Below are 14,116 nucleotides of genomic sequence, written 5' to 3'. Positions count from 1 at the left end.
CTTCCACCCAATAGGCTTGTTGGGAGGGCTAATCACTCAATCAGTTATGGTGGGTTCACCACGTCCACATTAGGAACAAAAGAGGCAGCTCACTGACATTCAAAAACCCTTCCTCTCCCAAAGGAACATAAATAAATGTAAAGTTTTATTTTAAGCCTTTTACAGAAGGAATAACTCTCCCCTTGCCTTGATATTGTGAAACTTATTGAGGACATTCATATTAAAAGACTTAAAACTCCAAAGGGATTCTAATTAAGAGTGGCTGATGAGTCTCCAGGTAATCATTTTTTTCTCCTATTCTAACATCCTGATCAAGTATAATTTACCAAGCCCTAGTGATCTAAGGTTCAGAACTGGCGTTGTTAAGTGGAGCAGAAGCCTTAACTGCTGAAGAAACAGCTCTGCAAAAGTTCAGTGTTACGAAGTTGCCAGGAGTCATTTTTAAAATTTCCACGCTCTTGGATATCCTGGGTAGTGGCTGTCTTACCTCTTCCTTCGGAAAGGTTAGAGATATCCTTTCGTGGGAGCCTCTGCCTGGCTCAGTTACAGCTCTGTGGCAGGGTAAGGTTAGAGGGAGGGAGGACAGGAATGAGGAAGGAGGCCGAAGCAGAAAACCCGATTCAAATTAGTTTAATGACAGTGACTTAGTCTTGCTTGGCAGACAGGCACAAACCTCCACTATGCTGGCAGCCCGGACAGGGGCAGCGGGCAGCCAGATAGCCGAGGAGAGCAGCAAGCTCAGGAAGCAGGCTGCGTTTTCCGGAGGGAGTAAGGACAGATCTCCCAAGAAAGCCTCAGAAAATGTCAAAGACAGCAGCCTCAGCCCCTCAGGGCAGAGCCAGGTCAGGGCGAGACAACTGGCTCTGCTGCGTGAAGTGGAGATGAACTGGTACCTGAAACTCTGTGAGCTGTCGAGCGAGCACACCACCGCCTACACCACCGGCATGCCGCACAGGTAAAGGGTCGTGATCCGCGCCCTCGGGCGATGCTGTTTGCAGGTGATCTGGAGTGCATGCGTTGATTGCTTTCCCAAGCCGCTGAGAGCTGAGAATCTTATGGGCTCTGATTGCCTTATGGATGATTGACACGTTAGAAAGATCCGGAACTAGTTGTAAAAGGCAAACAATGCTCCCTGAACCGCTATTCAGAAAACATCCCTGCGAGCAAGCAACAGTAAGAGCTAACAGGGGCAAAGGGTAACAGTTTTTTCAAGTTAAAATCAGAGGAGTTCAGAGATTGTAGACAAACTCTCCCTTCCAAAACAACAAACCCGACTTCACAATCTTTCTGCATTTCTTTTACCTTGAGAACTCAAGAAGTTGGTTTTGCCTGTTTGCAAAGTGTGAACTTGTTGAATGAGGGTTCAGGCTGCTGAAGGGGGGTGCAGAGAACACACTGACCATAGCCCTAGGGCTCTGAGCCGAGATGCATGACTGAAATAGCAGAAGGAGAAAAGGGCAGTTTAAAAAAAAAAAAAAAAACAGGTAAGGGAAAGGCAAATCCCCATCCTGTTTTCTGTTCTTTTCTGAGCCTTGGCTTCAAGCCATGCAGAGGAAGAATAATGTTACCAATCCCAGTGGAGTAAGGCAGGGTGTACTGAGTGAGTAAAAGGGTCTGCAGTCCTGAAACTGAACGGTGTTTTTTTTCTTGTTGCTTGTACAAAACAAGTGACTGGGGGATTGAAGATAATTTTTTAAGGAAAACTGTGGTGCAAATAAAGCCCAAGATAACCATTTTTACTAAATGACAACAAAAATTTCTTTGTAGCGACTGTGGGGTCGCTACACAGAAATTCTGGAATGTAGAATCTGTTGAGCAAAGCATCGCGTGTGCTCTGAGCTGTCCCCCTTTTTGTATTTCTAATCCTAAAAAGTCACCACAGGAAAACTTACATCGCAATTGACTTAAAGTGCATATAAACGAAAGCCTTATTGGATGATGCTCTTCAAATGGCTTCAGCTTCCATTTTTCCCCTTCCCAAGGCAGTAATGAAATGGTATTTCCAGAGCTAAGCCACGACTCAGAAATCAACATCTGAAAAGTAGAACAAAATAAAGCTTCTATAAATGTTCTGTAGAAATATTTAGTATTCCTGGCCAGAGTGATTTGTCTGAAGCCCTTGTGAGGATGTTACACCCCGCCCGATGGGATCTGAGGGGGATGTTCTCATCCAAGGAAAGCATAAATGAACTTGTCAGTGTTGGAAATGTATTTCGTTCACATCTTACATTGCAAAACAACACTAGCTATTATTAAAGAGCCTCTGGAAGAAAAGGGGTTAATAGCAAAGCCAAGCTTTAATAATGGTTTCCTTCCATAACATATTCCTTGACTTACTACAGACCAGTTTCCATGAAGAATTCTAACATAGGAGTACAAAATTCCTGCTGTATGGTCTGATAATGGGACAACATTTATCAAGTCAGAATGGAATATTAATTAAGGTAATAGTACCATGATAAACTTTTGGGGGAAAAACAAATCACTCTTTTTCTGCTTTAAGATGAACAATTTCTGCTGCAATGAGAAAAGACTGGATTAGATATGATCCAGACTCACATCTTCCATGATGATCTGCTGGGCAATGTTATTAGTCATTGATTGATCGTAGCCTTGTGTGTCCTTTGTTTAGTAAGTGTGCTGAAAAAGAGTGAAGATCATTTCTAACTTATATCATCAAAAACTTTAAATGTCCCATTGTTTCTTATTTTTGCAAGATGGCTCTTTCCAGGAGGAAGCTAGAATGTGTTAGGCTTTAGGATTTTATGGTTTGAAGAGGCACAGAGATGATGGATTAAAGCAGAAAAGACTATTACTGTAAAAAGGGCACATAGAGGGGGTTTGGGGTAGGACTCTAGGCCTCCCAGAGAGCCATTCGGGAGGGTGAGAGTGAGTGTTCAGTCCCATTGGGCAAGACCACAGCCCATTTATGTTGGTGTTTGGAGGTGTGCTGTTGCAGAAGAGCTGGTTGTTAAAGTCCCAGTGTTGCTAAAGTTGTATTTATGAAATGCATGAAGTTCATATACTTTAAATAAAAGTTTTCTGGGGAAAAAAATAAAGTTCCTGTTTTACAATGTCTTATCTCAACAGTTTGGAATGTCCAGGTGAGGGGCTCTCCCAAGCAGTAGACATTCCACTAACCTTTAGATTTGATTGGGTTTGAGGTTTTAGGCCCCAGTGACCTAATGGAGTCTATCAGGCCTCAGTTGTCTAATAGGTTCTCACAGCACACATAATGGAAACAAAGCTCATTCATGAGTTACATAAACCTGTTATAGAGTGCTATGTCTGCATAACTTGGAAAACTAAGGCAACTTTTCTCATCACCAGCTCCTTTCCTTTACATATATCACTGTTGGAACCTCTTTCCTTGGCTGAGTCCCTGAGATAGATTACCGGACAATGAAAATGATAGATGGTGCAAGCCCTTTAAATTTTAATGTAAAAAGTAAAATGTGTGATTCCCCAAGCCAGCCACATTTTGTCTTTCATTTGTATATGGTGGCTGTCAAGAAGTTAGAGAACATTTTTCTGGACTTCCAATTGTCTATTCCTCCAACAGTATGGCCCAAGGGTAATATTTCCATTTGAGACCTGTATAAAGAAGACAACTATGGTAAACTTGTAAAATATTTACAAATTCATACATCTGTGAAACATGACTTATAGGAATCCTTAAAGTTGTTACATATTTGCCATTGGCAAAAATTCTGTGCATCTTCAGTTAAATCATCAATAAGGAATTGCTAGAGGACTCATTCTCTAATTTCCTTTCTGGGAAGACAGAATTAAGATATTTACAGTATGTTAATTCAAGTTCATGAGCAATTTGAGTACTGCTTTATGCCCAAATTCGATGGTGACCTATATTTTAAATAAAGGGTATTATTTAATGATTGAAGAAAGCATTTGGCATGGAAAGAGCATTCAGAAGTCCCAGTATATTCAAGAAATAAGATTCCAGGAATGAGGGTGAAAAAAGCACATTAGTCTGTGGCAAGTAGTTCTCATCCTCTACTGGGCCACGTCTACATAGGACTATCCAAACAAACAGTCTAGTACAGTTTTCTTCACACTTCTGTCCATTTCTGGGTTGTCTGATGACTCTACAATGCTGATGTATTTCATGAGAGCTCATTTCCCTCTATATCAAAGAGTTCTGGAGTTGGAGGCAAAAGATTGGCTCTTCCTCTCCATTCCTGCATCATTGTGGACATGATTTTTTAAAAATTATCTGTTGGTTTAAGTTCATAATTGATCATAAAGATAGGATTAAGTGTCAAAGGGACTCAATAAGACCAGTGTCTTCTAACAATAATTGATAGAATTAAAAAGGAGAGAATGATCCAACATGGGAAGCAGGACACACAGCAGACTCATAGAATGACAAATGCCCTAAACAGCACTCTGGCCTCAGAATCAGCCCTTAAGGCATTCAGATCTGGCTAAAAAGCCCATGAGAGCATTTCAGGCATGGGAAGCCAAGACACCGTGGCAAAAAATTATCTATATGAAAGATCTCTGTGAGAGAGATCCCAGTGGAAAGAATGGGGCCATCAAAGAAGGAGGTAACTTTCTCTGAAGGGAGCAGATAACTTCCACTTTGATTATGGCCTTGTCTAAATAATGTCAGAGTTTGTGAACTCAAGAGGCTTCCATAGCCTTGGCAGCTCATGGCAAGAGCCTCAGGTGATCACTGACATCATAAATAAGAGTGTCAATTGTTAAATCAACAGCAGGAGTCACTGTGCACTTGCTCCCCATGTAGGACCTCTGTCCTTAATGTGTTGTGCTATGTGAATTAATGGCAAAACTAGTATTCAAACAGTACTTTATACTTTGTGTGTCTGTGTGGGTGCAAACTGTTGAAATCTTTAGTTAGTATAGAGTTGATCTTTTGCATATAAAGATAATTAAAAATTAATCTTAATGAAGAATGGGATGGGAGAGGGAGTAGGATATTTGATGGTTTGGGGGTGGGAGAGTGGATATGGGGGGAAAAATGCTATAATCCAAAAGTTGTACTTATGAAATTTATATTTATTAAATAAAAGCTTTCTATAAAAATAAAAAAGTTATCAGTTGTTTTTGAATTTTTTTGTTCATTTATAAAACTGGCATTTGAACATTATATAAAATTTTGAATACAAAAAATACAAAGAAGAAAAAACATCCATGTTTATAGTATTATAGTGGGCTTGCCTTAATCTTTTGAATAGGAATCATACTATATAATCTACTATCTACCATTTTTCACTTAAAATTATAATAGTTTATTTTACTATCTTTAAGAACCACTTAAATTTTATTCCAAAGGAATATATCTTTATGACTATATCATTACTTAGTCATTCTTCTTTTGTTTATTATTTATCATTATTATTAATAATATTGTAATGAACATATTATATATTGTAATGAACATATCCCTGGTTGTTTTCCTAGGCTTTGATTCCAGAAGTAGAATAATTGGATGAATTATTATATATTATATATTATATATTATTATATATGTATACACATGTACATGTAATACATATATATTTGTATATATACATATTTATTTGTTCTTAATGCATATTATTCAATTGCTTTCTGGAAAATTCTTCTCAATATACATACCCACAGTGCCTATCTCATTGCTTTCTCTGTACTACTAGTGATTATCTGAAATTTTGGGGATTGACTTTTATAGTTGTAGAAGTTTCTTTTCAGTTACCATAACAAAATAGTTGAAGCTGGGAACATATAAAGAAAATTTATCTAATTCACAGTTTTAGAGACTGAAAATCAAAGATCAGGCAATGCTGTGAGGACCTTGGGTCAGATTGTCACAATGGTGTGAATAAGTGTGGAAGACATCACAGGATGAGACAGGAAGCCAGGGAGACTAGGAACTGAGTTGACTTTCTTGTTGTTATAACAACTTAAATTTTTAATTATTTATTTGAAAGGCACAGAAAGAGAGAGAGAGAGAAAGCATGTATGAGAGAGATATTTTCCATTCCTCAGTACTCACAACAGCTAGGGCTGGGACAGGCCAAAGCCAGAAGCCAGGAAATCTATGGTGGTCTCCCATACAAGTAACAGGGGTCCAGGTACTTGGACATCATCTGGTGCCTCTCAGATGAATTAGCAGAATGTTGGAGCAGAAGCAGAGGTACGTTTTGATCCCAGGCATTCTGATATGGGATATTGATGTCCCAAGTGATGGCTTAATTTGCTGTGCCACCAGGCCTTCCCCTAAGAACTTACTTTTGAGGGAACTAAGCAACTAGGTTCCCAAGAATGCTACATTAAGTCCATTCAAGGGCAGTACCCCACCCTCTTCTGGGTCCCATCTCTTAGACATCCCATCACTTCCCAACACACCACAATGGGAACCAAGCTTCCAGCATATGAACTTTTTGGAGAACACTCCCAAACTATATCCACATCATAACAATAGCTAAACAAATTGTTGGGTAAGATAATTATCTTTTCAGAGTATCACTTCCTTTGACTGCAAAGGGAATAATACCACTGTAGAGGACTGTTGTAAAAAAAAAATGAGATAACAACCTACAAGTGATTTGAAAGAATAATGTGCTTTGTTTTCATGTTCTCTAGACTAAGGATTGAAATATAACACATAATGTACATGATGTATTTAAGACTTATGAAGGTAATTCAAGATGGATGACTCCAAATACATGTGGCAAAAATGTGTGCTTCATTTCTAACCTGAGAGCCTAGTATCTTGTTGTGCTCAACTAGGTTTAAGAGGGTGCATCATGATTCCTACTGAAGACTTTTCAAGGATTTCTTTGATCAATATCCTTCTGTGGGAAAGTGACTTGGGAGTAATGTACAGAGTTTTTAGATATATTCTAAATCATGACCAATTGAATCTATTAAATTAAAATCATGGAGCACATTTAATTGGACAAATGAACATGTGAATAAAAATTTAGGTATAGCATTCTGATAGTGATTTATGCCACCACAGCTATGTTCCTTATTATCCAGGACAGTAGTCATATTCAGCCACATTTCTAATATTTCATTTCTCTTATCAAGACTGCTTGACTTTCTAGAAAGAATTCACTTTTGCCTACTTCCAGAAGGCCAGGTGTGGTTCTGTGTGAAGACAGGCAATTCTCCAAGATGAGTTTTAATAGACTCAGCTCCTGCCAATAGGGTAACCCAGGATCCAAGAACTTAGAAGATGCTGGCTGTCTTTATGTAAGAGAATCTGAGTTTATGCAAGAAAATACATTTGTGGAGAATCAAATTTGAGATAAGAGAATGAACATTCAACAGTCATTGATTGAGCATCTTGTTGTGCATGGCCCTGCATGTGACACAAAGACGAATTAGAAAAAGCATCTAGTTGCACACACAGCCTAGAGAAGAAAAGTAAGACAGGTACTTAGTGAACAGTGGTATAGAAAACAGGCTCATAAAATTCAGAGGTGGGAGTGAGTGCCTTTGGCTGCAGTGGGTGGATACGGACTTGGAAGATGTGCAGGACTAGAGCAGGTGGAGATGGGGGAGTGGGGAAGGCAGTCTGTATGGAGGGAAGAAGGTGCAAAGGCACAGATGTGTGGACATATAGGATGGAAGCAGAGAGCGGCGTCTGTTCCTGAGGCGCCTGCAGGCATCCTGGAAAGGTTCTTGTGCACTGGAGCTGGGGGTGCGTGTAAGCACACTCAAAATAAAGCAGTGAAAGGGAGGACAGAGAGCCTGAAGCAGGTTCCAACAGCTTTAGGTAGAAAGAAGGAGTCCAGAGGAAATAATTAAGCAAATAACTATTCTCAACATGTCATCAAAAGAGAGGGAGGCCCAAGGGCCTTAAATGCAGGAGTCAGCTTTGGCAAAGCAAAGTGTCGCTGGAGCCTGGGCTCAAAGAGCAACCCTCTGGAGGTCTGTGGTCTGCAGGCTGCATCCCAGCAGCTCACCTACCAGCTGGTGCCTTTGGGCAAGCCCTCTGCATGGGAGAAAGAGCTGGCTTGGGAGTTAAAGCCATAGACCCTGCAGCCAGGCTGCTGGGTTTAAGCCCTGGCTCTGCCCCCACCAACTGTGTGACTTAAGCTTCTTCAGCAGGTAAGGATAGCACTGATACTGTAAGGCGATGGGGATCAAGTGACTTAAGTAAGTGAAGCCCACAGACCAGGGCTTGGCACATAGTTCATGTGTTCTTATAAAAGACCTTTAGGATAGTCCACACTCTTATTGTTAATAAGAGATTATTATTGAATCTGCAAAAATCAGGGATACCTCCCCTTCCTGGAGTGCATTCAGTCTGCTTCTGTAAATGGGCAAAAGAGCACCTAGTTTTTAAGTCCCTTGTGAGGACTCTACGAAGTGATGTAAAACACCTGGTGGAAATCAGACACTTGATCAATTTCCTACCAACCTAGAGCATCAGGAAAAAGTGGAGCCAGCGCTTCAGGCTAGGGCTTTAACCCACTGCACCACAGCGCTGGCCCCACCAGTATTTTTTTTCTTAGTAAAGAAGATGGATTATTTTCTTGTTAAAGAGAGAGCTCTTCGGGGCTGGCGCCACGGCTCATTAGGTTAATCCTCCGCCTGCGGCGCCGGCATCCCAGATGGGGTTCTGTCCTGGTTGCTCTTCTTCCAGTCCAGCTCCCTGCTGTGGCCCAGGAGGGCAGTGGAGGATGGCCCAAGTGCTTGTGCCCTGCACCTGCATGGAAGACTAGGAAGAAGCACCTGGCTCCTGGCTTCAGATTGGCGCAGCGCCGGCTGTAGCGGCCATTTGGGGGGTGATCCAACAGAAGAAAGACCTCTCTCTCTCTCTCTCTGTCTATAACTCTACCTGTCAAATAAAAAATATTTATAAAAAAAGAGAGAGCTCTTCCTTTTCTAAAAGATGATACATATTTCATTTTCCTTGCAGCTGTAATTCTCACGTAGGGTTAAATACCAGAAAGATGGCTTCCCAGCTCATTGTTTTTTTGTTTTGTATGATACAGCAAATCTTAAACCATTGATTGGCAAGCAATGACAAGGAGAACCTCAAAAGGACAGGAGTTAGGTATCCATAGAAAGTCCCAACATCCTAGTAGCAGCCTCTGAGGAGGAGTGGGGTTGTAGTGGTACCTAAAGGTGTTGATAGTGATGAAGTCCTTTGGCTTAGGAACACAAGGCTGTCATTGTACTGGGTGGCTGTACTTCCAGGAGGAGCGGTATGAAGTGGGTACCCCAGATACACATCCCATCTCCACAGTACTAGCCAAATGCAGCACCAGTGTTGTGATGCAGCGGGTTAAGCTACTGCTTGCAAAACTAGCATCCCACATCAGAGCACTGGTTCCAGTGGCTACTCCTCTTCTGATCTAGCTCCCTGCTAATGTGCCTGGGGAAGCACCAGAAGAAGACCTAGTACATGGGCCCCTGCCACCCATGTGGGAAGTTCCTGGCTCCTGGCTTTGCCCTGGCCCAGACCTAGCTCTGGCTGTTATGGGTATTTGGGGAGTGAACCAGTGGATAGAAGAACTACCCTCCTGCTCTCTCCCTCCCTCTCTCTCTCTCTGGCTTCTTAATAAACAAATAATTCTTTTTTAAAAAAGTAGTAGCTAAATACAGAGAGGCTTGCTTCAGTCTGCCATATTCCTGTGACTGCTGTTTTTTATTATCTTGGGAAAACTGAGGCAATATCTCGGGTTTATATATCTTTTCATAGAAGGGGTGTGTGTATGGTTTCTTCTGAAGGACTCTGGACACCTTGAAGGCAAGTCTGTCTTGGCCATCTGACTTGTTCTTTCCTAACTCGATGTTGAAGGATGATTCAAGAGTACTTCAAAAAGTTTGCAGGAAATGGAATTAAAAGATGAATTTGGGGTGAGGAATAGCCAACTGCCTGGGTTTAAGTTCCAACTCTGTTCCCAATTCCAGTTTCCTGCTAATGCACACCCTAGGATGTAGCAGGTGACCATTCAAGTACTTGGGTCCCTGGAGCCCATGTGGGAGACCTGGACGGGTTCCAGCTCCTAGTTTCAACATGGCCTAGGGCTGGCTCTTGCAGACTTTTGAGGAGTGAGCCATGGATGAAATCTCTCCCCCCACCCTCTCTGGCTTCCAAATACATACAATTTTTTAAAAGTTGAGTTTATTTTGGTGAAAACTTTCTGAAATCCATGCATAGGTTTTTTGTTTTTGTTTTTGTTTTTGTTTTTGTTTTTTTTTTTTTTGACAGGCAGAGTGGACAGTGAGAGAGAGAGACAGAGAGAAAGGTCTTCCTTTGCCGTTGGTTCACCCTCCAATGGCCGCCACGGCTGGCGCGCTGTGGTCAGCGCACCGCGCTGATCCGATGGCAGGAGCCAGGTACTTCTCCTGGTCTCTCATGGGGTGCAGGGCCCAAGCACTTGGGCCATCCTCCACTGCACTCCCGGGCCACAGCAGAGAGCTGGCCTGGAAGAGGGGCAACCGGGACAGAATCCGGCGCCCTGACTGGGACTAGAACCCGGTGTGCCGGCGCTGCAAGGCGGAGGATTAGCCTAGTGAGCCGTGGCACCGGCTCATAGTTTTTTCATATGACACATTTCCCATGTATTTTCTGATCATATTTTCCCATGAACTTTTTGGAGACCCCTTGTATAAGACAGAACAGCCTTGATAGCTCGTACAGTGTGGTTTCTTTGCCTTTTCAGGGACAGGCTCGTGGAGCTGTAGAAGCACTGGCTGAGGTGCCTGCAGCTGTGATTTGAAGCTCATGTAGCTGTGTGACTGTAAGTGAGACTTTTCAAGTTCTGCGGAACTCGGTGGCTTCTCATAACATGGAGAGACTAGACAAGCTGACCAGTGGGTGCTGTGCAGCTCTGAGCCTGTGAGGCGTAATGCCACCCTGAGCAGGGCAGGAGGCAGAGTTTGAGCGGCTGCTCGCTGACCTTTACAGAGATGGCCCAATTGTGTTACCTCTGCCAGACCCAGCAGATGCATTGGTGCTTTGTTTTGAAATTGCAGGAGCAGTAAAAAACTTCTCATTGATTTTTTAAAGTGTGTTATGTTAGTGACTGGTTGAGTGCTATCAGATATGTTTGATTTTTTAAAAAAGTTTCTTTGATAGCAGGAGACAGTCACACAGACATCTACAACTTGAAATATTACTATTTATGAAATATTTTCACGTCCACTGTCTCAATTGCTTCCCGACAACATATGGCACCTTTTCCTAGTTCCCACTTTGCTATGGGTGAACCGACAACCTGCCTGATTAGATTGATGTTAGCCGCTTAGAGATTATGAACATCATCTTCTCCACCTTCTCTGGGGCTGTACAAACTTAGAACAGCTCAGGGTAAGCACTGATGTCAGGCTGAACTAGGTGTGGATCGTGGTTCAACTGGACATTTTCTGCGTGACCTGGGGCCTCAGTCTTCTGCAAGATAGGAGTAACCATGTCACAGCTTCATCTAGTTGGGAGGATTCAATGAGATGTCTATGCAAGTTTTAGACTAGATGTGCTGAGTGCATGGGAAGCGCCTTTCCCGAGCGCGGTTGTTACCGTTCCGAGAAGCGCCATCATCCCTTCTGTGATTCTGCCTCTGCACTTTGTTTTGTTGGATTCCTCCCAAGAGCTCGCCAGGACTGGGGAAACTCCAATCCTCTTGACTTCCTACTTCTCTCTTTGCTTCACGTTACTTGTAAGTTTTCACTTAGACCGCCGTTTAGAATCCTTTCTGATGAACACAGATCAAATCCACGTGTGCCGTCCTTTTCTGCTGGTAGGTGATCGGTTCCCTCTCTCCGGGATGGAAAGGCCTAGGTTCCGTCCCAGCTGCGTGTCTGGCTGAGTGTGCGGATTTCAGCAGCTCCATTCCAAACTCTGATGCCCAATTTCATCACTGGTATGATGGAAACAAAAACACCTGTGCTGTTGCTTTTCCCAGATGTTAAAGACTGGAGCCAAAGTGTATGTTCAAATAATCTGCTTTAAACCAGGACGTGCTTGCTATCTGCCCTGGGACGTAGGATATTTTTTAAGATTTACTTGTTTGAAAGGCAGAGGAAGAGAGAGAGAGAGGTCTTCCATTCGCTAGTTCACTCCCCAAATGACCGCAATGGCCAGAGCTGAGCTGATCCGAAGCCAGGAGCCAGGAGCTTCCTCCAGGTCTCCCACGCAGGTGCAGGGGCCCAAGGATTTGGGCCATCTTCCACTGCTTTCCAAGGCCATAGCAGAGAGCTGGATAGGAAGTGGAGCAGCCAGGATCCAAACCGGTGCTTATATAGGATGCTGGCATCGTAGGCAACGGCTTCACCCCGTATGCCATAGCGCTGGTTGCAGGCACATAGGTTTAATTCAGCCTAGAGCATGACTTGAGTGCCTGGTTACCCCAGTCCACTTTCCTGGTAAACACAGGGGTGGATCCACATGCGTCATTCCCAGAACCTGGACAAGGTTTCTTGTGCGAGTGTGGCATCTGTCTTCTTTCCCCAGTATCAGCTGTTTACTGACATTCGGCACTTCCCTTAGATCACTCAGTGTGATCCTTCTTGGTGATCCATGCACATGAGGAATCTATTTTTATGATCCACACTTTACAGGAGGAAACCAAGCCTCAACAAGATCCTGTCCAAGATGGCCAGCTGCACGTGAGACGGCCAGTCCTTGCACCTGGAGAGTGAGGCCAGGGTGCCACCGAGGAACCCCACAGGATGCTGCCTCCCTTTGGGTTGACCGTGGGTCACTCCCAAGGCATCACTTCAGTCATTTCACTTTCATTTCCCACCAAACTGTAGGGCTCCTAATGCTGGGTGTGGGAGTCCCACCATCTCCTTCCTGTTTGAGGTCCTTGCTTCTTGCCCTGCATGTCTAGCAAAGGGGGGGGGGCCGTGAAGCAGCTCAGCAAAGGGCTGTGCCCTTGAGTGGACAGTGAGCCCTAATGCCTCTTCAGGCTTCTCTTCTACAGGAGTCACTTCCATCAAAGAGCTGTGAAGTGCAAAGGCCTGGGAAGGACCCGAGTGCCATCCTCTATTCGAGGAATTCAAGTCAATTTCAGAACTCAGGTTTGAGCCAGAGTCATTGGCCCTCTCCCGCTCGCACTAGCACCGAGAGGGCAGCGTTCCAGAGCCACAGCTGTCCTGGCGTCTCCAGGCTGAGCCTGTGGCTGTCACTACGTGGCAGGAGCTAATGCCCTGCTGGAGATGTTGACTGTTCCTGCGTGGGAGAAGGAAACAGCATGGTTTCTAGGAGTGCTTGCTGGTGTTTCTCTGGAAATGACAGTGAGAGCATGATTTTTTTTTTTCTAAAAAGCCTCCTTTGCTACATGAAACGTCCTCAAGCACCAGTCTCAAAGCTTTAGAGAAAACTCTCCAGGCCAAGGCAAGAGAAATTGGGAGTTTTGTGTGCCTTTGTATACACATAATAGCCTAAGTTCAAAGAATCACTTGCCAAATACCTCATTAGTCACGAGGAATTTAAACTGGGCTCCCAGCCAGATACCTGTTCCTGGTTCCCAGTCCAAGAAGGGCCCCTGAATGCTGATTATTGTTACATTGTAGATAACCACCCTTTATGAAATGAAGCCTATTGATCTGTAAAGATGACCTTGACTGCTACACCCTGCTGTCTCTGATTTGCCATGAAAAATGTATTTGTTGTGCATGTAAGTCCAGCCTGGTGGGACCTGGGCTGCTCAGGGTTTTGTCATCTTCCTTTCCTGTTTTCTAAGCTGGCCTGTGGCTGAGCCCTGACAACCATTCAGCAGACAGAAGAGAGCAGGGGGGATCATGTGGAGCAGGCCGGAAGATGGCCTAAGGAGCGGAAATACCACTGGCTGCTGTTGAGTCACATGACCACATGCAACTGCAAGGCGGGCGGGCCGGGGGTTGTAGTCCACATGTGAGCCTAGGAAGGGAGAGAAACGGGCCGGGTGAGCAGGTGGGCAGTCTCTATCACAGAGCAGTGGTCGGAGAGGAGCGAGGCAGAGGAAGACATCAGTATTCCTCCCCACAGGCGGAGCCTGACCCAGTGCTAGGCCGTTCCTTAGACACGTGGCGGGCCCATCTCTTGGCTTCCTGGCTAGCGTCTCAGCTTTCCTGTTTCAGCTAGAAGGCTGACGACACTTCAGAACCCTGAGGCTGGTGATCTGATCTGAGGCTGGCCGGGGTATGG

At 43.9% G+C, this 14,116-nt stretch overlaps 1 protein-coding gene across 1 annotated transcript in view; it reads left to right on the top strand.

Annotated features, from left to right (window-relative positions):
• Positions 1-656: 656 nt before the first annotated feature.
• The window catches only part of KCNAB1 (potassium voltage-gated channel subfamily A regulatory beta subunit 1), a 454,438-nt gene continuing 440,978 nt past the window's right edge, over positions 657-14,116 (top strand). Inside the window, 1 exon segment of the mRNA NM_001170956.1 lies at positions 657-955. Coding sequence (NP_001164427.1) covers positions 681-955 — 275 coding nt within the window. The 5' untranslated portion in view covers positions 657-680.

This window comes from Oryctolagus cuniculus, chromosome 4, assembly GCF_964237555.1.
Source record: "Oryctolagus cuniculus chromosome 4, mOryCun1.1, whole genome shotgun sequence".
Classification (NCBI taxonomy): Eukaryota; Metazoa; Chordata; class Mammalia; order Lagomorpha; family Leporidae; genus Oryctolagus; species Oryctolagus cuniculus.
This window is presented reverse-complemented; position numbering and strand designations above follow the sequence as displayed.